Raw genomic sequence first — 24,560 nt, 5'->3', positions numbered from 1 at the left:
CAAATGTAAGGAACATTCTTCCCACTGACCATCACACTAATGTATCATGAGTTGTAGATATAGTCATTTTTAGCAGGGATTCTCTGAGGCAGGAAAGTTAATTCAGGGGTTCCTCTGTGTTGAAAAGGATGAGGGAACGAGGCACCACAGTCCAAGCAATTTCGCTATCTTCAACTTCAACACTGGATATCATCCCTTCGTCGCACCTCTTCATATCTGTACTGCAAATCTACATTTGAACATGTTTGTCAACATACTCTGGGATCCTTGAGCCTAATCTTGCCCCTCTATGCCTCCTTGAACAACCAGGCATCTCTTACCTCTATGTCCTGTGTGGCTCAGTGGGAGCGAGACTTGGACACCACCATTGATTTTGCATATTGGAGTAAGGCCTGGTCCTCTGTAGCAAAATGCTCCATTAACACCGCCACTCTGGAGATAGCATATAAAGTCCTCCTATGATGGTAATGGATCCCTGCCTGGATTGCTCATGCTAACCCTAGCTATAGTGACCACTGCTTCAGGAGTTGTGGCCATTGTGGAGATGTTCTTCACATTTAGTGGATATGCCACGACTAATATGGTTCTGGTCCCAGGTCTTCGGCCTGCTGAATACTTTGCTTCACCTGCCGATCCATAAGGATGCTAAATTGGCTTTATTACACTACCCTATCCCGGGTCTATATGCCCACCAACAGAAAATGGCTTCATATCTCTTCCTATCAACCAAGAGAGCTAAAGCCCAAGCCTGGAAGAAATTTGTGGTCCCATTTCAGAGCGTCAGAGACTGAATGATGACTCTCATGATCAACAAGCAAATGTCTAGTATCTTGAAGTATTTCCATTCCAAGTTCCTTAACATTTGGGAACCTTGGATCAAATATGCTTTTCCCTCATTACACCAGGCCAGTATTGGTTTCTTATGAACCTCTATACGACAACTTTCTTTCTGCTCTTTCCTCGTTATATCTTATGGGCCTCCTGCCCCAACCTCTCTACTACAATTTTGTATTTGTACTGGGTAATTCCTCAACTGGAAAACCTACCTCCAGACTCATACGGTACTATGTTTTGGGGTCCCCCATCTGGGCTTCCTGTTTACGTGACATGTTCTTTTTGTTATGATTTCTATTGGTACCTGTTGTGCTTTCTACTGTTGGATGCCCTCTTCTTAGCCCTTGTGTGGGCAATTTGGATGCTGATTTGGCCACCTGTTGAAAAACCTAATAAAAATGATTGAACCAGAAAAGGTTGAGGAAGGCTGACTTAGGGAATGAGGTGAAGATCTGCTCATTTCAATCATTTAATTATGTGCAATAATAATACTTTTTTAAACTTTCCTAGCAAGTGATTGGTTATTCGTGGCAGATTTTCACCACGTTCACTAAGCTAAGGAAAAATCCCCTTGCAAAGTGGCAAGTCTCCTTGCCTTTAGTAAATACATCTCCATTAAGAAGTGTTAGGCAGTCTACTTTTTAAAATGACAGGTTCAATTTAAAGATCTTCCTTACACTCCTTTTGCAGTTAAGAAATCTACATAAGGTTCCCTCCGGTCCTACTACTCCCAGTAAATCAACTTTAATAGGTGAAGGTACCTTTGGATACCTGCAACAATCTTAATTGACCTCTTTGCACCTGGAGCACACTATACTGAGCCCCTAAAATCATCTTCCTAGTCCAGCACCATTCAACAAATAATCTCTTGGGCAATGGAGGTACCTGCATTGAACTGATGGATGTGTTGGGCAGGAAACAAGTCAAGGTCTCTGTACAGCGAGTGCCTGTGATCCAGAGTTTTACAAGCACAGAGAAAAGGAGGAATGATATTGGCAGGTAAGACAAAACCAGTCACAGGTGCTCCTCACAATGCTCTTACACTTTCACAATGTGAAATTCATAGCAGGGTAATATTCTACATCCACTATGACATCAGGTGAAAAGAGGCTGAGCATGCTAAGAAGTCGGCAGAACTTTGTTATCCTATAAGCTGGCAGTTATGAAAGGTCATCTATAGGTGCTCCACTAAGTTCGCCTTGGTCCTTTGGCCAATGGATAAGTGACAATTCATACACAACCAACAAATGATACATCAGCCCCATCATTACTAAGAAAGATATTATACATAATTAGAGATACTGTACAAAAAAATTCCTGCTTTCCATAACAGCCAATCAGATTTTAGCGCTTACTTTTTTAGTTTTTCTAGTTTAGGTGAGCCAGACCAGTCAACTTATGGCTGGGGGGCCATAAACAACCAAAAAACCCTCCACTAAATTTTAGTAAGTAAAGTACAGCAAGTCCTTCTTAACCAAATGCCATAGCTTTCAACAAAAACACAAAACACGTGGTATTTATTGCTCATCCTAGAATGAATGCAGTATGGCACTTTAAAGTTAAGCTATGTACAAAGGTGGGTACCACTCAGGCTCCCAGAGGATCTCAATCAACTGCCAACTGCTGGGAGTGCTGGCTGAGCTTGTTTCGACTTTAAACATCAACATGTAGTGAAGGAGAGGTTCCTCAAGCTGCACATCACTGCAAATCCACTAATAGAGAAGTATGTGGCAGTCTCAGGTTGGGTTTCAGCCAGGCTCACCCCCAATATGTTTTGCTCCACCCCCTCCCAGAGCTTATACATAGGGAACATGTTTTATTGGTGGGCTTTGGTTCAATTTGGTTCCCTTTCCACAACTTCCCAATTGCTTCTGTGAATGCTATGGTTTTTACAGCTTGCAGTGATGATGGCTAATGAGCCAGAAACACTGTGCACAAGATGGAATAAATACCTCAGTAAGCACACGGTGTATCTGGGATACACAAAATGATTATGGAGGCACAGTTAACTACTAGGGCATAATGGCAAAAATAGCAAAGAACTCCCTTCTAAATTGAGCTTTAAGCCCCCTTTTTTTGTTGACTTTACCAAATAGAATGGGCCTATTGCTAGAAGGGTTCTTGGCTAGGACCCTTACCTTGCTAGCAGGCTGTGAGTCTGCTTGAAGGCTCATGAGCTGGGGAAAAGTAGGTTGTGTGTCTTGAGTATCAAAGAAGCTGCAGTTTGACAACTAGAACTGACTCACACAAGACCCTCATGTTCTCTTGAGAGTTACTTCAATGGAAGCTGAGTGCTCCTGGAGTTGAACCTCCCAGAGACTGTCAGCGGTAGAAGCTGTAGCAGCCTGCAGTTTGGGTATTCTATCTTCTCATCCCATTCTCAAGTACTACAGTAAAGTGCTTCAAAATATACCTAAAGACTGGACCTGCATTACAGAAAAGTGAAATGCGTGGGATGTTCTCAGATGGAGGCACCAAAGCCTTTCTGAATGGATGTACTGTAAAAAAGGAAATTCAGGAAGGTCTACTACCTTACTTCTATGTGGAGGTTCAGATCTTCTGGTTTACCCAGGAGACACAGTAAAAAGTAGGTGTAAATTGACAGAAGATCATATCACAGGATCACTCCCAAAATAAAGTTATAAATGTAAACTTAACCTTTTGTTGACTAACACATATATGTTCCTTCTAGCCCTGATAAAGGGAGCACTTTGGCCCATGAAACGTGTTAGCTACTTTTTGAATTGTACTCCTGACCTTTCATGGAATAAATGTGTCTGGACCACTTAGCAGTGGTGTGTTGCTTCAATTTTAATTATTTTTACATTACACATATGTGGCAGCTTTTTGGGTGGGCCTTAACGTCCAGCTGCATGTATGGGGCTCCATTGTGCTGTGCTTAGAGCATGTTTACAGCATACTGGCCAAGCAATCACCAACAGCCCCTGATCACTGTTTACATTTGGATGGGCTCCTGATCATGTAACCACTGTGATGGTCAACCACAACAATCATATGATCAGGAAGCTGCTTCTGCCTTCTGATCTTTAGTTTTAACAAAAACCTTCTTATACAATAATATGTGCATTTAACATATTTAATGCATTGTTTTTTACCAGAAAAGCCTCCCCTGTGTAGCTATCCAAAAGCCCAGAGCCTGCTGCTGGCTGCTAGTATCTTGGATGTGATAACAGCAGCCCCAAGAGACTCAGAGCTGTCATTTACATGACATGCTATAGCAGCCCTTCTCAACCTTTTTTACCCCAAAGGAACCCTTAAAATAATTTTCAGTTCTTGGGGAACCCTTACTAAAACCAATTCATCAGGAGTCAATGGGGAACATGCCCTTTATATTGGTGGTCAATAGGAGGAATGCAACTTTTATAGTGGTGATCAGATGGTCACCTTTACAGACAGATATAAAGATAACTGTGTCATGCTGCTGGTTTTGCCAAGTAGGGTTGGACTGGAACTATGCAGTCACCATCACATGGGAGGTCATCATCCACAGCGCAAGGAACCCCTAGCAACCTCTGGAGGAACCCTGGTTGACAAAGGCAGCTCCATAGTATTCCACTTCACTCCTTCATTCCCCTTCCTTTATAAAAGGTTATATAGGGAAGTGGGGGCAGTGGAGCTTGTCCAGCACAGACAGTAATTAGACACTCCCAGCAGAGGACAGGGCAATAGGATTAAAGGAGGAAGAGGGCTGTGCTAAGGGAATTGACTCTTCCTGAAATAGTCAACGTTTTCAGCAAGTCCAAAAGGTACATTGAAAGTTAACAAAAATGGTTTATGGAAAGGAAAAACACTGCAGACAGGCATTTAAAATAGTTGATTTTGCTGGTGACAGGGTCTCTTTAAAAGCTATGCTGTACAGGTAGAGGTAAGATAATAGCAGCACACATCTGGCTGCCAGTAGATGAACCCACACTCTATTGTTGCCGACAGCAGCGGCAGCACAGAGACGTATGAATTATGAGAGTCAGCACTTTACAGACCAGTGTTTACAGCCATCTGTGTTCACAGTCAATTAATATATCTAGAACAACAAAATTCGAGAAAAAAAATCAATTAGATTTCTCCAGGCTGTTATCACACAGCATTGTGCATGACACCAGTCATTTTTATTTCTGATGATTTCATAAGCATTTCTAATTATGCCTTTAATTTTATGTTTGGATAAAAGGAAACTCAAAAATCCCTTATAAATATGCAATTGTAATAGCTAGAGCAGCCTCTCCCAACAGTTTTGCCCTAGAGGAACCCTTGAAAAAATTCAGGTCTTAACCACTTCATTCATGGTCAGTGGGAACATGTTGATGAAAAGTTGACTATTTCAGGAACAGTCATTACCTTTAGCACAGCCCCCCTCCTTCCTTGAGGCTAGGTTCAAACTCCTGTGCAAATCATATGCGAATTGTGTGCAGTGCAATTTGAGTCATACATTATGCATGGCTCAAATCGCGCCGCATCTGCACCAAAAAGGTGCAGGGCCCTTTTTTGGATCCACATTAAAATTCTGATTCTGCACCTTGCAACGCATTCTGCGGACCGATTTTGGGGTGTTGTTAACTTAACATACGCACCAGCAGCAGTTCGGGGTGCGATTCTGATGCGGTGCGGAACTCAACCAGTGTTCCTCCAGAGGTTGGTAGGGGTTCCTTCAGTGGTGAATGATTGACCTCCCATTTGATGATGCCTGCATAGTTCCAGAACCAACCCTACTTTGCAGAGCCAGCAGCATGACAGAATTATCTATATAGCTGTCCTTTGTGGTGACATTCTGATCAACACCGTAAGAGCTGCATTCGACCTACTGACAACCAATGTAAGGGGCATTTTGTTGGCCAGTGACCATGGCGGTCAGAAGACTAATCTTATAAACAGCTAAAAAATATCAGTAGTTTCATGCCACTGGCTCTGCCAAGTGGCAGTGACCCTGAAACTTTGTAGGCACCATCCAATGGGAGGTCAATCAGCCACAACTCAAGGAACCCCTACCAATCTCTGGAGAAAAGCTGGTTGAGAATGGTTGAGCAAGAGTAATTATTACTGATCCCTACAGAAGAATAGCCCTTCAGCTTATTGCCTGTGGTATGTCAGGAAGCACCGGAGGTGCTAGCAGAGGAATTTTACCAACACGGGTACAAAGGAACTGTTTGGTGCACATGATTTCTGCAGTCCTGAGATTAAGAACCAACGTTCTACACAACAAATTAGCCATTGCACAAAAATTCTATCCAGTAACAATTTCATCCAAGCTGGAAGCTGCAGGTAAGCAATCTGTAATAGGCACAGCTGAGGCACAAGCACCAGTACAATCCCAAATAAAGCCCAACTGAACTCAGACTATATCAGCTAAATACATCCCAGGTGTGTCAAAGTCAGATGGGAAAGAACTTTACAGTTATGATGCCAATGCAGAGATCAGCCTCACCACCACGGGCACAAAACCACTATGTTATTCTCTACATATTGCATTGCTGCAGCATAGTAGATCCACTAAGGAAAATTCACGGATCTATAAATCCTGCCTGACTTTTGCTTGGACTTCTGTTAATGTAAGCATGCTGAAAAAGTAAACCTTTTCTGCTGAAGGCTGACATTAAGGCACTACATTTAGGCCTGGTTCACATTAATGCAATTTCAGAGATGACTTGAGCTGCACAGAATCACATGACAATAGAAATCAATGATGCCCGATCATATCAATGCAGCGTAATATGAAGCATTGTTTGAGGAGGATCCACTACTGCTTTGTGCAGCGTGCAGTGCAATTATGGCCCCTTGGACTTCAATGGTAACGCACCAAAAATGCATGTACATTTTCTGTGCATTTTTGCAAGCGCTTTTTGTTGGTTGTTAGAAGTTTTAACTCCTAACAACCAGTGACTCATGCCTGCTGTAAGCCAGGGATTCCTAGATGATAGCAGACTGTAATCAAAAGAGCTTGGACAGTACAGAATCAAAGAAAACTGGCATGGGGGTACCCCCACAATCTATACCAAGCCCCTAGGGTCTGATATGGATTTTAAGGGCAACGCATTGGAAAGGAGGGGGGGACACAAGCGTGCAGCTAAGCCATACCAGGCCAATGCCCTCAGCAAGGGGGGGGTACTTGGTGGGGGGTCCCCCTCCCAACATAACACCTTGTTCTTATGTTGACGAGGACAAGGGTCTTATCACCACAAGCCTGACCCAGTGGTTGTGGGGATCTGCGAGTGGGGGGCTTATTGAAATCTGGAAGCTTTCTTTAACAATAAATTTTAAAAAATGTAAATTTAAACATGTCTCCCTGATGTACATCCAACGTCAATCACGTTGTGCAGTGATGTAGACCCACACCAATCACACTGAACGACCTGCCAACCAGCATTGCAAAAAAAAAAAACACTGCCCACCACACGACCAATCCCATTGCTTGCCTTGGGCCAAATGACATCCTTGGTTCTCCTCACCTTCACCGGGGTCACCCAGTGATGTCATTGACCATATATGGATATGTCCATATTTGGTTAATGATGTCACTGGGTGGCCCCGCAGTGATTAAACAGTTTTATTATTTGGTGCAAGGCATGTGATGAGATCAGTTGTGTGGGTCGTTTATCATGGTTGACATGGATTTGCATCACTGAACGATGTGACTAGCGATGGATCTACAATGTAGGACTGTGTTTATTTTTTTACCAATAAATTTTACCATTACCAATAATTTTTTTGTGTATGAGTAGGGGTTCTATGTACCTCTTACTCATTCCCATAGGGGAGCCCCCACAGTTATCTGGCCAGGATTGTGGAAAAGAGGCCCTTGTCTTTATCAACACAGGGACAAAGTACCCCACCATGTTGAGGGCATGTAGTCTGGTATGGTTCAGGAAGAGGGACTGCACGTTTGCCCCTCCACTTCCTTTCCTGGCCTGTCAGGCTGCATGCTCAGATAGAGGTCTGGATTTTGGGGCGGGGGACTTTCCTTTCTTTTTTTGGATGAGGGTCCCCCTTAAAATCCACACCAGACCCGGAGGGCCTGGTATGAATTATGGGGGGCCCCCATGCCGTTTTCTTTTCTTTATTTTTAATGACAGGCTTCTTTGTTTTCATTCTGCTGTCAGACGGGAATCCCTGGATGACAGCAGAGATGAGTCATCGGTTGTTAGGATGCCGGCAGATGCCAGCTCCTTAACAACAAACATCTGTGAATTGAGCAGTCTCCTTCCACTACAAAATATGCAACAGCATACATACGGGAAATTCAGCACCAATGTCCCACAACAAAAATCGCACTAAAAATTGGATCAAGTTGCAATTGCACTAGTGTGAACCTAGGCTTACAGATGTAACCCAACTTATAGTAAGCAATAAGTAGTCCATGTTTAATAGTCTAGTCGCAGGGGTCTCCAAACTTTCTAAACAATGGGCTGGTTTACTGTCCTCCAGAGTTTAGGAGGGCCGGAATGGCCAGTGGGAGTAGAAAATGTCCCTGCGTCAGTAGGAGTAAAAAAAATGACATACTGCGTTTACTTAGTGGAAGGAGGAATAGTGTACAGGCATTAGTATCAGTTGGAGGAATAGTGCCCCATCATTGCTATTAGTGAGAGAAATAATGCCCCATCATTGCTATTAGTGAGAGGAATAGTGCCCCATCATTGGTGTCAGTGGGATGAATAGTGCCCCATCATTTGTATCAGAGGAAGGAATAGTGCCCCATCATTGCTATTAGTGGGAGGAATAGTGACCCATCATTGATGTCAGTGGGATGACTAGTGCCCCATGACTAGTGTCAGTGGGAGGAATAGTGTCCCATCATTGGTATTATTGGGAAGAATAGTGCCCCATCATTGGTATTAGTGGATGGAATAGTGCCCCATCATTGGTATCAGTGGGAGGAATAGTGCCCCATCATTGGTATCAGTGGGAGGAATAGTGCCCCATCATTGGTGTCAGTGGGAGGAATAGTCCCCCATCATTGGTATCAGTGGCAGGAATAGTGCCCCATCATTGCTATTAGTGGGAGGAATAGTGACTCATCATTGATGTCAGTGGAATGACTAGTGCCCCATGACTAGTGTCAATGGGATGAATAGTGCCCCATCATTGGTATCAGTGGGAGGAATAGTGCCCCATCACTGGTATTAGTGGGAGGAATAGTGCCCCATCATTGGTATTAGTGGGAGGAATAGTGCCCCATCATTGGTATCAGTGGGAGGAATAGTGCCCCATCATTGGTATTAGTGGGAGGAATAGTGCCCCATCATTGGTATTAGTGGGAGGAATAGTGCCCCATCATTGGTATCAGTTGCAGGAATAGTGACCCATCATTGGTATCAGTGGGATGACTAGTGCCCATCATTGGTATCAGAGGAAGGAATAGTGCCCCATCATTGGTATCAGTGGGAGGAATAGTGCCCCATCATTGGTATCATTAGGAGGAATAGTGCCCCATCATTGGTATCAGAGGAAGGAATAGTGTCCCATCATTGGTATCAGTGGGAGGAAAATTGCCCATCATTGGTATCAGAGGAAGGAATAGTGCCCTATCATTGGTATCAGTGGGATGAATAGTGCCTCATCATTGGTATCAGTGGGATGAATAGTGCCCCATCATTGGTGTCAGTGGGAGGAATAGTGCCCCATCATTGGTATTAGTAGGAGGAATAGTGCCCCATCATTGGTATCAGTGGGAGGAATAGTGCCCATCGTTGGTATCAGTGGGAGGAATAGTACCCCATCATTGGTATCAGAGGAAGGAATAGTGCCTCTTCCTTGGTATTAGTTGGAGCAACAGTACCTAATTGTTTATATTAGTGGGAGGAATTGTGCCCCATCATTGGTGTCAGTGTAAGGAAAATTGCCCCATAGTTGGTGCTAGTGAAAGAAATGGTGCCTTCTTCTTGGTGGGAGGAATAGTACCCTGAGGGCTAGATAGAGGCAAGCAAAGGGCAGCATTCCGCCCATGGGCCGCAGTTTGGAGACCACTGGTCTAGTGCAAGTTTAGATTTGGAAAGTAAAATCTGATTGGCTGTTTTGTTAGGACAAACCTGTTAGGAGCAGGTTTGTACATATTAATACCCCTATTTAAAAAGCCTAGACAACCCATCCCAAACTAATATATAAAAAGTAGGCTCTATTCACACCTATGCAGGCATTAACTGTCCTGCAACATACTTGCAGTGCAGTGCATTCCATATAAACTGACTGGGACCCCAATGCACATATGCAGTGTATAGCCGGACCAGCCCCACACTGCACCATACTGCACAGATGTGAATGCTCTGGATGTCGTGGGGCTCAGTGTTGCTCCAAAATTGTGCAGGTCTGTTTTTCCGTGACTTGAGGCTTGTTAGGGGACCTTCAATGTTACAGGACTGTCTTAACCCAACGAGTGCCAACATACAAATAAAAAGTGTGTTAATACATGCACATGTGTGAATGCATCCATAAAGAACACACAAGTGACATTGCTCTGCAGAAACAACATACATGAACACCGGACGGTGGATCTCGGCTACAATGCGTTCTATAGAGAAGCCTGAATCTTTGACCGTAAGTAACGAAGAAAGACAATTTCAATGGAGATGAAGCCAAAATGCGTAATAAGCAGTTAAAGTCTGTGTATAGGAAAGTAAAACACATAGGGATGTATTTATAACAAATGTGCAGAGCTAATCGCCCTGTGAGACTGCATGTGCATTTGTTCTGTGCAAACGGGGGAAAAACAAATGTTAATATGCTATTTTCTCTCCAACTGAATATTTTTCATCCATAATAGAGCGAATCAGGAACACGACCCCTGGATGGAGCAGATGAGCATAGAAAACAAATTCCTACTAACTCTAGATTCACATGTAAGCATTTTCCGCAGCGTTTTGCAGAAACGCACTACATTCCATTTATTATTATTATTATTATTATACAGGATTTATATAGCGCCGACAGTTTGATCAGCGCTTTACATTATAGTGGGAGACAGTACAGTCACAATACAATTCAATACAAGAGGGATTAGAGGGCCCTGCTCCTTGGAGCTTACAATCTAGGAGGGAGGGGCTAGTGGTACAAAAGGTAGTAACTGTGGGGGATGGACTGGTTGGAAGAGTAGAAGATTCCAGTATTAGCTGAGGGCAGGATAGGCTTCCCTGAAGAGATAGGTTTTCAGAGATCGCCTAAAGTGAGCAGAGTAGGCGATAGTCTGATAGATTGGGATAGGGAGTTCCAGAGGATGGGGGAAGCTCTGGAGAAGTCCGGTAGACGAGCATGGGAGGAGGAAACAAGGGAGCTAGAGAGTAAGAGGTCTTGTGAGGAGCGGAGAGTAGGTTGTGGGTGATATTTGGAGACAAGATCAGTGATGTACTTTGGGGCAGTGTTATGAACGGCTTTATACGTCAGTGTTAGTGTTTTGAATTTTATCCGTTGGGCAATGGGAAGCCAGTGGAGGGATTGTCAGAGAGGGGTGGCAGATACAGAACGGTTAGTAAGGTGGATAAGTCTGGCAGCAGCATTCATGATAGACTGAAGTGGGGATAGCCTGCGATGAGGTCGGCCAATGAGGAAGGAGTTACAATAGTCAAGGCAAGATATAACAAGGGAGTGAATAAGTTGCTTAGTGGTTTCTGAGGTTAGGTACGGGCGTATCTTGGAAATGTTGCGGAGGTGAAGTCTACATGATTTTGTCAGTGATTGGACCTGGGGCTGAAAGGACAGATTGGAGTCTAGGATGACACCTAGTACCCTGGCTTGAGGGGTGGGACTGATGATTGTGTTATTGATCTTGATGGAGAAGTCAGAGGAGGGGGCACGGGTTGGGGGGAATAAGAGCTCAGTTTTGGAAAGATTGAGCTTGAGGAAGTGGAGTGACATACATGCCGATATGTCACTTAGTAGGCTTGTGATACGAGTGGAGACTGAAGGGGTGAGGTGAGGGGTAGAGAGATAGATTTGCGTGTCATCAGCATAGAGATGGTAATTGAAGCCGTGGGAAATTATCAATTGGCCAAGGGAGGTGTAGATGGAGAAGAGAAGGGGTCCAAGGACAGAACCTTGAGGGATCCCTACAGAGAGAGGGAGTGAAGAGGAGGAGGCAGCGTTATAGGCAACACTGAAGGAGAGCTGCGATAGATAGGAGGAGAGCCAGGAGAGAGCGGAGTCTCTAATTTAACATGATTTCCAATGGGCCATGTTCACATCTCCGCATTTTCACCCGGTACGGTTTTTGGAAAGGGTCAGAGACTTTTTTGAACGTAAAAAGTAAAGTTTTTGGTTCCATAGACTTCAATGGAAATGTTGCAGAAAAGCATGTAGTGTGCTTTTGCTGCATATTTTATGTGTTTTTGCCTCGTTTTTGATGCATTTTGCATTTTAAATCTGCCTAGCAACAAGAAAAAAAAAAATTAAAAAGCCAAAACGCATCAAAAAAGTGGCAAAATCGCAGGTGCAAAAACACAAAACGTAACGCGGAAACTGCATAGGTGTGAACCTAGCCTTAGGCTCCGTTCACGCCAATGTGTTTTTTAGTGCTTTTTGCAGAAACGCAGTACAATCCATTTAACATGGTTTACGCTACAATAGAGTTCAATGGAGAAGCTGCTGAAATGCATGGTAGTGTGTTTTTGCTGCGTTTTTGCCGTGTTTCGCATTTTAACTCTGTCCAGCAACAAAAAAACTTCCACTTTAACAAAAAAAAAAAGAGCTGAACAAAACACGGAAAAAACACACAAAATGCATATATGTGAACGGAGCCTTACTGTGATCACCAATGCCAAGGGTGTCACACTCGATTTGATCATGGGCTACATCAGCATTATGGTTGTCCTCAAAGGGACAGCTGTTGCTTGGAAGAAGCTGGGGGAGGAGCTGGTTATCAGAAAGTGCAGAGTCTGGAGGAGGACAAGAGGAGGGCTGGAATCAGCTGCCATAGCCTGCTGAATGCTGAGATGGGGTGCTGCAACTGCACAGAGAGTCACAGGATCTGTAGGAGGAGTTTTGTCTTCCTTTTCGCTACTGACTGCTGAGACAAGGTGGGGACATGGACGAGGGGAGTGCCAAAGCTACAGGAGAGGCATGAGAACCAAATGAAATGGCCTAGTGGGCCTGGATTTGGCCCACTGGCCTTGTGTTTGACATATGTCACCACCACCTTGTGGTCATAATGCATTACTTTCCTGATTCAATCAATTCTGGGAGAATGAAAAACATTCACCCTGGAGAGGAAATAGCCCAACGCCAATCATTTTGGCCCCATTCACACAAAATGAATGTACAGTACAAGCAGTTTCACAGGATGAATCGTACTGCAAATATTTTTTATAAATGCACCCCATACTCTGGTGTCTCCCACCATTTCTGCCATACTGTACAGCTGCATGGCATATTAAGAATGACAACACTTTTTGAGACCTGTAGTTCTGCAAATTTTGTGACAGTGTTCCACCTCCACTAGTGATCCTCACCTCACTCATGACACTCACATTACACTTGGTTCACACCTAGAAGGGTGAGCAGGTGAGTGTGGGTACTCTTCTGCGCATTTTACGTGCGCTTCTTTGCATCACTTGTAGGGCAGTCCATTTACTTCAATAGGCTGCCCTACGTGCAAGAAATGCAGATGAGATGTCCCTGACTATTTTTTCTGAAAACTCGCCACACCCAACCGCAGATGCTTGGGGGTGCCATTAACAATTAAGGGTAATGCATTTCTCTGTGTGTCGGGAAAGCGCACAATTTTGAGTGTGTTCCCAAAACTCAGTAATGTGAACCTAGCCTTTAGCCCACTCCTTCCAGCTCAACCTGCTAAATACCTCCCTCTCCTACACAGCAGCTCATAGAGCAGATACTTCTCCTGCAAGCCTGATTTCAGGCTATTAAATGGCTTAACATAAATAAAATTAATGACCAATGAAGCAATACATAAAAAAGCTAAAGGGTGATTTTATGCATTTGCCTGAAATTACTCTATGATATGTAGTTGGATACTGACAAGCAGATATACTATATTGTTTCTTACTCAAGAAGTCAATAAGTAGCACATATTGCGAAGTGTCCTCATGACACGTCTTGGGTTCTGAAATGTCAAAATGAATCACGCTTAAAGTGGCCGCACCTTGCGTCTGGTCATGTACAGTTTCTTTTTATTGATTTTACAATTGAAGACAAAACACAAAACATGTATGTATATATTACCCTCTTCCCCTTCTGTTCGTATTCAATGTTTAGACAACCCCCAATCTGGACAGTGAGAAACATATACAGAGAGATGAGCCTGTTTTACCATACAACGAAGCATCCGGAAATGACGGTACATTGTTACACGGCATTCTGGGAAATGTTAGGAGCGCTTGGCAATGGCACAGTGCTCGATACATGCAGTATGCATATTGTCAGGAGGGTCACTCAACCGCCAACAGAAGACTTTCAATGTTTTAACAAACCTTCCTTCAAGCCATCCAAGTTCGGCTCTTGTTTTTCACCCAAGTCTTCGGCTGACACTGGGTCGTCGCCAAGGCATGTCCGACTTTCAAAAATGTTGTTGTTGTTGTTGACTTGACTGCCATTTTGCTTGAGGAGCCGGAATACTTCTGCTTCCAGGTCTTTGATCTAGAAGGATGGGGGGAGAATGAGTGAAAAGTATTAAGTTTTGTTTAGAATGGCCATGGAAGAAGGCTTTTATACATGGCAACCACCTTGCCATGGATCTTCATAGCAATTCTGACATTCTGTGCCTTTTTTTTTGTGAGAGAAGAAACTACTAAACTAAAAAGTTACCATAGGATATTGGATATGTGATATTTTGCTCATTACCTCATTATTAGAGCTCAGCAGGAGGTCACGTAAGATGGGGGGGGAATGGATGAAATGCATTGAGTATTGATTAAGATGGCCATCCAGAAAGGCTTTTATACATGATGACTACCTTGCCATAGATCTTCATTGCAATTCTGATATTATGCATCCTTTCTTGTCAGAAAATAAACTACTAAACTACATAGTTATCATAAGATTTGGATATGTGATATTTTGTTTTCATAACTGCATCATGAGAGCTCCACAGAAAGTTAAGTAAGATGGAGGAAAAATTTGTGAAATGCACCATCTTGATTGGGATGGTCATCCAAGAAGGCTTTTACACATGGTGACCATTTTTTGGTGGATCTTCATAGTATTTCTGAAATTCTGTGCCTTTTTTGTTACATAGTTATCATAGGATTTTGGATATGTGATATTTTGTTTTCATGACGTCATCATGAGAGCTCCACAGGAGAGGGGAAAATGAGTAAAATGCATTGGGTCTTGATTAAGATGACTATACAAGAAAGCTTTTATACATGGTGACCACATTTCCGTTGATCTTTGTAGTAATTCTGTAAAACTACAGATTTATGAAAGGATCTTCGGAAATGTGAAATTTTGAATGACCTCATCATGAGAGCTCTGTAGGAGGTGAAGTAGCCTTAGCACTGACCACCTATTAGGCAGAAACATTTGAAGAAGGCCATAGGTTGAGTTGCTGTGCAGTACAACTACAGGCTGTTTAAGGATCATTCTTACTTGGTCAATGGATTAGTTCACCTAAAGTTTTATTTTAGTTATAGGGAGAGCATGGTGGCCTGAGCCACCCCCTGGCTTTCAAGTCTTGAATACTCCAACTGTGAGATCTTCCTGCCAAAATTCACAACTGTTACTGTCCACCTGGGAAGTTTAAGTGTGCCTGTCCATTTTCATGTGTTCCAGCTTCCCCTGGTATATTCTCTATGATAGACCATAGACAGAAAATTAAGCTGGGATGGTAGGAGACCCTCACCAAGGGTACAGCATGGCTGCAAACCTAGGGACTCATTGCAGACATCTCAGCAATAGAGCCCTTTAGAGACAGTAGAAACAGTCACAGGGCTTATCTAGCATCTACTGAAAAATTATACATCCGTGTATCCGGGGGGGAAGGTCTGTTTAATTATATGCCCACCATAACTGACTTTCACAGTGGTCACATGATCGGGAGCCTGGTTCATGATCATTAGTACAGACTTTAGAGCTGACTTTAACAGTCTCAGCACAGAATCCTGTGATGCCTATGACACATTTATGCTGCATGTGGGCATTAAAGTCCACCCTTTTTTCTGCTGCACATATGCGTTAGGTGGCAAAAGGTTAACATGCAATTTGGGCAAAAGAAGAATGCCTTGTGCTTATGTTAAAGGCAAATTCCAGGCAGTTATAAAGAACCATGATCTAAGGCCAGGTATATACACCTTATTAACATTAAATGCATTCCTAAGAATCTGTCTGTATATTTTCTTCCTGTAATTCTGGAAAGCAGAACACACACCGGGAAAGAGGGCGATAGGCTCTACTGCACTGCACAGTGATATCAATCTAACTCTCGCTGGCAGAAGGAAACAGCGGAGTGATGACTTCATCAGTCTGAAGATGCTCCTTCCTTGGGGGCAATTCATATCTATGTATTTCAACTGCCTGCAGTTTACCTTTAAATTACAACACAGAATAGTCTCCTATACTCCAGAGAGAGAGAGATATAATTCTACCCCCTTACAAATCATTAGTAAGACCTCATCTGGATAATGCAGTTCAGTTTTGGGTACCAATTCACAAAAAGAACATTGGGGAACTGGAGAAAGTACAGAGAAGGGCAACCAAACTGATAAGAGGCATGGAGGAGCTCAGCTATGAGGAAAGATTAGAGGAACTGAATTTATTATCTACTGAGAAGAGGAGATTAAGGGGGGATATGATCTCCATGTATAATACATAAGGGGGGATATGATCACCATGTATAATACATAAGGGGGGATATGATCACCATGTATAATACATAAGGCGGGATATGATCTCCATGTATAATACATAAGGGGGATATGATCACCATGTATAATACATAAGGGGGGGTATGATTACCATGTATAATACATAGGGGGGATATGATCTCCATGTATAATACATAAGGGGGATATGATCTCCATGTATAATACATAAGGGGGGGTATGATCTCCATGTATAATACATAAGGGGGATATGATCTCCATGTATAATACATAAGGGGGATATGATCTCCATGTATAATACATAAGGGGGGATATGATCTCCATGTATAATACATAAGAGGGGATATGATCACCATGTATAATACATAAGGGGGGATATGATCTCCATGTATAATACATAAGGGGGGATATGATCACCATGTATAATACATAAGGGGGGATATGATCTCCATGTATAATACATAAGGGGGGATATGATCTCCATGTATAATACATAAGGGGGGATATGATCTCCATGTATAATACATAAGGGGGGATATGATCTCCATGTATAAATACATCAGTGGTTCATACAGTGAACTCGGTGTAGAGTTATTCACCCTGAGGTCATCACAGAGGACAAGGGGGCACTCTTTACGTCTGGAGGAAAAGAAATGTAATCTCCAAACACGGAAAGATTTCTTCACAGTAAGAGCTGTGAAAATGTGGAATAGACTCCCTCAAAAGTTGGTTCTGGCCAGCTCAGTGGATTGCTTTAAAAAAGGCCTGGATTCTTTCTTGGATACACAGAATATAACTGGATACTAACATTTATAGGTAAAGTTGATCTAGAAAATATCCAATTGCCTCTCGGGGGATCAGGAAGGAATTTTTTTCCCCTGCAGGAGCAAATTGGATCATGCTTTGCTGGGGTTTTTTTTGCCTTCCTCTGGATCAACTGTGGGTGTAGGATTATAACTTTTTTTTTAATGGTTGAACTGGATGGACTTTTGTCTTTTTTCAGCCAGACTAACTATGTAACTGTGTAATTCTCTTGTAACATGACAGTGATTTTCAGTACTGTCCAGAAATTTCTAAGTTTACAATCTCTTGTAACACAGCAGTCTCATGTAATGTGACAGCTCCCATATAGCTTGTCCACTGTGTTTAAACATGATAGGTCTTTCTTGTTTATTTTGGGTGCAAGCTCTGCAGGTCTAGTAGGGTTGGATAGATACAAATCAGATCATTAGCAGGTCACAGTACCTTCCTGCAGGACCCACACAGGTGCAGCTTTACTCACCCGGGACTGTAAGTTCTGCACCTCAGCAAGGTGAACCTTTTCCATGTCCTCAATCTTCTTCTTTTCAGCTTCTTGCCGTTTCATGAAGTCAACTTCCCTATAAAAGCAAAAGGAAGGTTACCTGTTCTCCTGCTACCTGAAGCTCTCCAATGAATTCACCCATAGAAGATTACTTGAATTCAAATGAACCTAAACTCCAAGTACAACAATGTAAAATATTTCAGCTTACCGATCCCTAGATGTGGTACCTACATTCATTTTCTTTTATTTTTACCTGGTGATCCTGCAATAAGCACACTTCTTGTCCTAGGGTGACAACCTTCATTCGGTGTATAGTATCTATATACAGTAGGAGCAGCATTACCAGCCTATGAAAGGACTACAGAATGCCTCCCCCTCTCCATAACATATGGGAGGGTGGCCCTCAAGGGGCATACAATCTAAGGTCCCTAACCTACATTCATACATATACTAGGGCCAATTTAGACAGGATCCAATTAACCTACCAGCATGTCTTTGGAGAGTAGGAGGAAACTGGAGTACCCAGGGAAAACCCACGCAAACGCAGGGAGAACATGCAAACTCCAGGCAGGTGGTGATTACACTGGGATGCTAATGCACAGGACAGTAGATGTTTTTCTGGCAGCACTAACAGATATTTTTGAACTGGTATAACAAATTACTTCCAATGGTATATTCAGTAGCCCAAAGGAATCAAATTAGAGGGAAAGATGAACTCCAGGGACTATCACAGCCTGGGGGCTGATCACAACCATCAATGTAGAAGATCAGGTTTCCACAGAGGTTGATCAAGTTTCACGTAATTAAACTGGACCAATGTAAGTATGCCAAATACAACGATCACCCACCATGCACCCACCATAACATTATGATCACCCACCTAATATTGATTAGGTCACCCTTTTGCTGCCAAAACAGCTCTGAGCTGTCGAGGCATGGATGCCATTAGACCTTTGAAGGTATGCTGTGGTATCTGGCACCAAGCCATCAGCAGCAGAACCTTTAAGTCCTGTAAGGTGTAAGGCTTCTATGGATCAGACTTCCCATAGTGCATCTTAATGCCATCCCTTCCCCAGGTAATCAACATACACGCAGCTGCCCATCCACATGATGATCAGACCTGGCCACCATCTTCCTTTGCTTCGTGGTCTAGTTCTGATGCTCCAGTTCTGATGCTCATGTGCCCATGGTATTTTTGGCTGTGAACACAGTTCAGCATGGGCGCCCTGACCGTTCTGGGGTTACACAGCCCCATACACAACAAACTGTGATCCTCTGTGTGTTCTGACACCCTTCTATCAGAACCATCATTATCTTTTTCAGCAATCTGAGCTGCAGTAGCTCTTCTATTAGACTGGACTACATGGCCAGGCTTTTCTCTCTGCATGCATCTGTGAGCCCTAGCCACCCATGATTCTGTAGCCAGCTTGCTTGTTTCCATCCTTTTCGGTTGCTCCTGACTACTGCAGATTGGGAACATCCTACATGAGCTGCAGTTTTGGAGTGGCTCTGACCCAGTCGTCTAGCCATTTCAATTTGACCCTTGTCAGAGGCGTTCAAATCCTTATGTTTTCCCTTTTTTCTGCTTTCAACACACCAACTTCAGGGACAACATGTTAATTTGCTGCCTAATATATCCCACTGCCATCGTACTGAGATAATAGCTGCTGGCAATAATCGCATGCTAAAAATCTGACATGTTGGTTGTACCCAGATCGATCGATGGATCGACTTGGGTACAATCAGCCTGCTCATACATGGATCAAATCTCAGCTGGTCCCTGCTGAACTGGCTGAGATTCCATCAATCTATGGCTAGCTTAAGTGATGTCAGTATTAGAATGTTACATTTTTCATCTACACTGAAATGTCTCACTTTTGCTGGAAGTCCTTGATCAGTTTTTTGGCCTTGTTATATTTCTTCTCCAGGGCCTGATATTGGCTCTGAGTCTCCTTCAGATGTTCGTTCACCGTGTGGCACAATGTCTGGGCCTCGATCCAGTAACTCTCCAGCTTCATCATCCTATCCTTATTCTCCTCGATGTTCTGCTGAAGCTGTGTCTTCTCCAGCTCCCACCTCACCTTCTCATTCTCTGCCGCTTGGAGCTAAATAGTTGGGAAGGAAAGAAAGAAAGAAAGAAAGAAAGAAAGAAAGAAAGAAAGAGAAAGAAAGAAAGAAAGAAAGAAAGAAAGAAAGAAAGAAAGAAAGAAAGAAAGAAAGAAAGAAAGAAAGGATACAAAAACACAATACATTATTTTTACATGATGAAGACTAAAGTTGTACCTGACAGAAGTGATCAATAGACTTTTCTATCATAAAAATCCTGCCTGTCAACATTTATTTTAGTGTTTAATTTCACTTTAATAACCCTGGTATAGAAAGTTCAGCAAAGATGGCCATACAGCTTAGATTTTGATTCTAATTTCATCTGTAGAAATAATGCTCGCCAGAACATATTTTCCTGCCATCATTGAGTCAACTAATTATGTTCGAAAGCCCGTGAAATTTTTCAAGACCCACTACATGAATGGAATCCCAGACAGGTTTCTTTACAATAGGTACAATTGTTCACAAACGCAAACCACATTCAGAGTTAGATTTTAATTCGTTAGAGAAAAATTATCCATTCTTCCGCTATTCATCCTAATTCTAATTTTCTTGTCACGGCAGTTGAAAATGTACATCAATCTGAGCCCATTAGAAAATCGAATGAATAATCCAAATCCAAATTTTTTTTTGTGTATAACCAGCTTAATAGTCATACCCTTACAATTGGTCCCTTAGGTGCAACACCCATGCTACAAACTAAATGAACAACCCCCTTTACTTCTGGCAACAATTACGTAGTACAAGGTCCCGCATAGTGAAATCCAATGGAGGCACCTAGGTAGGTTTTCATATTACATAGTTTGGGTAAATCTAAAGGAGATTGTAGAATGTAACACATATGGTGCATTAGGGGAGGAGTGGGCTAAAGCTCAAAAATCTATGCCAAAAGTGGCCTTTCATGTTGAAGCTCCAAGGCAACATAAACAGCTGACTAACAATATGTGTGGAGGCCTGGAGATCCTGCTATGGACTGCTAGAGTTCTATTAGGAAACGATGATTAAAAGTTTACAAGGAAGTGGTTTCCAATCTGTGGCCCTTAGCTTGCTTTTCTGGCCCTTGAGGCATTATTCCTGCCACTGACACCAACAATGGGGCCCTATTCCTTCCACTGACACCAACGACAGGGCATAATTCCTTCCACTGACAACAAAAATGGGGCACTATTCCTCACAATGACACTAACTATTTCTCCCCCTAATACCAAAGAATGGGCATTGCCCACTGCGCACAGTTTGCCCCCCCTAAAGTCTGAAGGACAGTAAACTGGCCCTTTCTTTAGAAAGTTTGCAGATCCCTGCTATAAGGTAAAGACAGCCATAAAGAAAGAGAGCTTGGCACTTGGGTCTTTCAACAGTGGTTGCACGTCTATGGCAACCTTGACAGTTCTTGGAGACCATAAGGTGATCACTATTATTGTGTCCACCACCGGTGGCTGAAAACTTCTATTGACTGCCTTGTAACAGGCCAAGGCAGTTTTTGGAAAATCACAGATTCTTCAGGAATGATGGACAACATACTGGTTTTAATACCCATGGGCCAGTGACCACCAGACAGGAAACCCACTTCTCAGCCGTTTGCACTGAAATATCTGCTTTCATTAGTCTGACCCATTTGGAATGAATCCATTCCATTCCACATATGGCAGACTGTGTTTTGTCTATGTTTTATATTTTCTTGATAATAAACATTTAATGTGTTCCTTCTATTCCCGTCATGCTTAACAGCCCAGAAGAATAAAATGCTATTTCCTCGTGCTCTTCATGTTCGTGTTTCTAAAATGCTGCCCTGTAATTAAAAGTGCCGTCAATTTTTCAGCAAGTAGACTGAAATAACGGCTAAATGTTCAGATGCCGATACTGAATGACTAGCCCTGCTGTGCCGAACCACTAAACTGTTTTCAGATGTAAACTTCTCAATACATTGCAGGCACCAATGAGTGCTGAAGACTGTCCAGGGAAAACGTGAATGACTAACACACATTTGCAGTGCGAGGTGTTGTGGCAATGGTCTTTCATGAAAGGCACCCCAACACAATAAGACCATGCAGGTCCACTGCAACTCACTAAGAATGCTTGCAATATCATATCAGACTGGATGTCACACCACTTCCAGAAACTCAATCTATCCAAAACTGAGCTCATAATATTTCCTCCCCCACGGACCTCTTCCCCTGATTTCTCGGTCAGGATCAATAGCACCACTATCAACCCATCCCTGCATGCCAGGGTGCTGGGGGTAACCCTAGATTCTGAACTATCCTTTCAGGCCTACACCCAATCCTTGTCCAAATCATGCCGCCTCAACCTCAGCAACATCTCCAGAATACGCCCCTTTTTAACCAATGACATCACAAAGCTCCTAATTCACCACCTTGGTTATCTCTCACCTCGACTACTGCAACTCCCTCCTCATTGGAATACCTTTACATAGGCTATTCCCCCTCCAGTCCATCATGAATACTGCTGCCAGGATCATCCACCTTACCAACTGTTCAGTGTCTGCTACCCCTCTGTGCCAATCCCTCCACTGGCTTCTACTCGCCCAACGAATAAAATTCAGAATACTAACAACTTACAAAGCCATCCACAACTCTGCCCTCAATTACATCACCAACCTGGTTTCAAAATATCAACCAAACAGCTCTCTTCAATCCTCCCAAGACCTTCTACTCTCTAGTTCCTGTGACACCTCCTCCCATGCTCGACTTCTCCCGAGCTTCTCCCATCCTAAGGAACTCCCTACCCTAATGTGTCCGTCTGTCTCCTAATCTATCCACCTTTAGCCGACCTCTGAAAACCTTTCTCTTTAAAGAGGCATATCCTGCTTCTAACTAGTAAACCGCAATTTATTTCCTCCATCAGCTCATCCCCCCACAGCTATTACCTTTTGTATCACTCAACCCTTCCTCCTAGATTGAAAGCTCTGAAGAGCCGGGACCTCTGTTTCCTCCTGTACCAAATTGTATTGTAACTGTAATGTCCGCCTTCATTTTGTAAAGCGCTGCGCAAACTGCTGGTGCTATATTAATCATGTACAGGTGTAGCACGGTTTATGGACACCACGGTTAATGTAATTTTCGCAATATGAAGAAGATAATTTTTTTCGCAATATGAAGAAGTTTCCCTAGGATGCACTGACATGGAGATCACATGCTATTGCGAAAGAAAATTGAAGCCATTGTTTTTAAACCGGGAGGCGCCACCCTTTATCAGAATTGCGGGGATGCTGTTGATTCCTAATGGCACCACTACACAGTGCGGCACCATGCAGTTCCGTGCGGCTGCCTTTTTGAAAAAGGGTCGGGTTGATTGAAAAAAGTAACCTGCCTATGGCCAGCTTCACCCTAAGTCCTTGCACACTGGACATTTTTACAGCGGCTGTTTTTGGCTTTTGACAGCTTTTTCTACAGCCAGTAAACCCCCAAGCATGTTATCCTATGTGTCCATACAAACATAGACTGTAATCAATGTTTTTTGGCTGGAACAAAAGCCCAGAACTAGTTGGTTGCTAAAGAAAACGCTTCAATGCTGAAAAACGCGGCACGACGCGGTAAATAGGTGTTTTTGGACTTTGTTAAAAAAAACCTCTAAAAAAGGCAAACACAAAAAAAGCGGCAAAACGCCGCTAAAAGCTAATACAAACACGCTGAAAAATGTTGTAACGTGACTTTACACAGTTAACGTTACCAGCGTTATTAAAACACCCCGTGCATGGAGCCTAACTCTTTGTTTGTAAACAAAGCCACATGTTCAACATTTTCCAGCACTGAGATGGAGATCCCATGCTATTGCTAAAGAAAATCGAAGCCATTGTTTCTAAGGCTAAGTTCACACTGTAGCGGGTCTGGTGACGTGTAAATCGCATGCATTTCCAGGCAAGAGGTGCTGCTCTTTAGTAGAATTTGCGGGGGTGCTGTTATTTCCTAATGGCACCCCCACACAGTGCGGCACCATGCTGTTCCGTGCGGCTGCCTTTTTGAAAAAGGATCAGGCTGATTGAAAAAAGTAACTTGCCTATGGCCAGCTTCACCTTAACTCTTTGTTTATAAACAAAGCCACATGTTCAACATTTTCCAGCCCGGACATGGAGATCCCATGCTATTACTAAAGAAAATCGAAGTCATTATTTTTAAAGCTAAGTTCACACTGTAGCGGGTCTAGTGACATGTAAATTGCATGCATTCCCAGGCAAGAGGCGCTGCTCTTTAATAGAATTTGTGGGGATGCTGTTATTTCCTAATGGCACCCCCACACAGTGCGGCACCATGCTGTTCCGTGCGGCTGCCTTTTTGAAAAAGGATCAGGCTGATTGAAAAAAGTAACTTGCCTATGGCCAGCTTCACCTTAACTCTTTGTTTATAAACAAAGCCACATGTTCAACATTTTCCAGCCCGGACATGGAGATCCCATGCTATTACTAAAGAAAATCGAAGCCATTGTTTTTAAGGCTAAGTTCACACTGTAGCGGGTCTGGTGACGTGTAAATCGCATGCATTTCCAGGCAAGAGGTGCTGCTCTTTAGTAGAATTTGCGGGGGTGCT

At 43.0% G+C, this 24,560-nt stretch overlaps 1 protein-coding gene across 1 annotated transcript in view; it reads right to left on the bottom strand.

The window, feature by feature from the left end:
* The window catches only part of PPP1R9A (protein phosphatase 1 regulatory subunit 9A), a 312,177-nt gene that overhangs the window by 38,438 nt on the left and 249,179 nt on the right, over window positions 1-24,560 (bottom strand). Inside the window, exons 9-12 of the mRNA XM_089687140.1 lie at window positions 19,786-20,015; window positions 17,890-17,986; window positions 14,259-14,424; window positions 6,724-6,729 (exon numbers count right to left, since the gene is read on the bottom strand). Coding sequence (XP_089543266.1) covers window positions 6,724-6,729; window positions 14,259-14,424; window positions 17,890-17,986; window positions 19,786-20,015 — 499 coding nt within the window. The remainder of the gene's footprint in view (window positions 1-6,723; window positions 6,730-14,258; window positions 14,425-17,889; window positions 17,987-19,785; window positions 20,016-24,560) is intronic.

Source organism: Staurois parvus, unplaced genomic scaffold (assembly GCF_062004578.1).
Source record: "Staurois parvus isolate SC_StPar_1 unplaced genomic scaffold, SC_StPar_1.0 ptg000418l, whole genome shotgun sequence".
NCBI classification, from domain to species: domain Eukaryota; kingdom Metazoa; phylum Chordata; class Amphibia; order Anura; family Ranidae; genus Staurois; species Staurois parvus.
This window is presented reverse-complemented; position numbering and strand designations above follow the sequence as displayed.